Below are 1,822 nucleotides of genomic sequence, written 5' to 3'. Positions count from 1 at the left end.
TTTTGTATGCCAGTCTGTCCATATCTCATGACACATGTACTCGTGTCCCTCATAGGTTTGTGTTCCCAGGAGGCGCCACCTCTATCACCAACTCCAGTGGATACGGAGCAGCTGGTGCCAAGATATACCAGCTCGTTAGTAATGATATATAGTAGATTTTTAACGTGGGATGGGTTGGGTAGGTGGGTTAAGGAGGTAAGGGTAGGTAGGGGGGAGAGGCATTCTGTTTAGGATGAGGTGATGGGGTATGTAATTTTTTTTGTAGTATGATGAGGTTCCTTAAGAATTTTGAGGTATTTTCTACCTTTTTTCGGATTTTTTGGAGATTTTTCTTCCCTATCTCTGGATTTGTTTTTTTTTTCCGAATTTAAGGATTTTCTCCCCCAACTCCGGATTTTTTTGGTATAATATGGAATGATGTATAATCATCTCGGTTAGATTATTTTCTGGGCAAGAGGGTCATTATATCCCATCTAGACATGCATTGTATCAAGAAGAGATTACGTTTTCACTTTGTGCTTTGAATTATGCCTCGTCCAATCACAGGAAAGAACGAAAGGATTAAAAAAAAATGGCAACGCACTCCAGACTCTAGATTAGAAAATCTCTTTTGAGAAAAAAGTAATAATGTGTTGAAGGTATTAATTATTAACCCAAAAATATTACATATACTGTTTTAATAAAAAAGAAAAGAAAAAAAAGGTGTTTGCAGACTGAAATATTTTTTTTTTCATTTTTCTGAGACTGGGGGTAATATAGATTTAACGGTCTGTGTATCTATGAAAAATTAAATTGATTTAGAAATGAAAAACAACGTAAAATCGAATTTGCTTGAAGTAGGACACATTTCAGAATCATTGAGGTTAATTTCCTGAATCCCGGATCTATAATAAAGTATTTGCGAAGAAGTTCCAGGATTTTTGAGTTCTCTTTTTGGTGTCAAAATGATATTAGATATATCTAAGGAATAGGTTGCCCCCCTTCCCCCATCCCGAATATTTGATGATGAGGTAAAAGCCTATTGGGAAGAGTAAGGCGTGGACTAGTTACGTGTTTATGTAATGACTATTTGTGATAATAAATACTGTCTGAATTATGTTTACAGGGCACTGAAGAAATGCATACTTTTGATAGAGAATATTACAATGGTTAAATATACTTGAATACCATGCATTCATAAGGACACTATCTGACACACGCACATACAAATCACCTTTTATTGCCTTACCTTCGTAGGTGAAAGAGGCAAACTTAAAAGGCGTGTATCTTCCTCTATGGGGCACGTGCCTGGGCTTCGAGATGATGACTTACCTCGCCGCTGGAGAGGAGAAATGGCTCGCTAGCTGCAGGGCCTCCAACAAGGTTGACCCTCTTACTGTTACAAAAGGTACGTCTCAGTGCCATCATGACTAGAGTCAAGTTACAATACGTAATGGCATTCCTTCTAAGGTGCTCCATAACCTGTGTTGAAGCTGTGTTATTCGCGAGGAGAGGGGTTAGTATGTGTTTATTTAAGAATAATGAAACGGTTCTGAGAGCATTTTGTCATTTCTTCTTGTTGAAAAATGTCATTCTCCCTCATAGTTCATCACAGATTTTATCATGTATTCCCCAGAGCAACTAAGAAAATGTATGAGACCTGAACCACACGTTACCTGCCATCTGTTACAGATTACATGGACTCCCGTATCTTCACACAAATGCCAGACTATGTTATCGGTTATATCAGGCTCCTCAACACGACTGTCAATTTTCACAAGTGGTGCATGACACCTGAGGTAAAGCATTCCTGTCTTGCTTTTTTCTAGTTTGTTTAATAATT

General features: G+C 37.9%; 1 protein-coding gene across 1 annotated transcript in view; it reads left to right on the top strand.

The window, feature by feature from the left end:
• LOC119586071 (gamma-glutamyl hydrolase-like) overlaps positions 1-1,822 on the top strand; it is a 9,028-nt gene that overhangs the window by 2,197 nt on the left and 5,009 nt on the right. Inside the window, exons 4-6 of the mRNA XM_037934771.1 lie at positions 56-134; positions 1,237-1,387; positions 1,672-1,778. Of these exons, the coding sequence (XP_037790699.1) occupies positions 56-134; positions 1,237-1,387; positions 1,672-1,778 (337 nt within the window). The remainder of the gene's footprint in view (positions 1-55; positions 135-1,236; positions 1,388-1,671; positions 1,779-1,822) is intronic.

The sequence above is a fragment of the Penaeus monodon genome, chromosome 20 (genome assembly GCF_015228065.2).
Source record: "Penaeus monodon isolate SGIC_2016 chromosome 20, NSTDA_Pmon_1, whole genome shotgun sequence".
Classification (NCBI taxonomy): domain Eukaryota; kingdom Metazoa; phylum Arthropoda; class Malacostraca; order Decapoda; family Penaeidae; genus Penaeus; species Penaeus monodon.
This window is presented reverse-complemented; position numbering and strand designations above follow the sequence as displayed.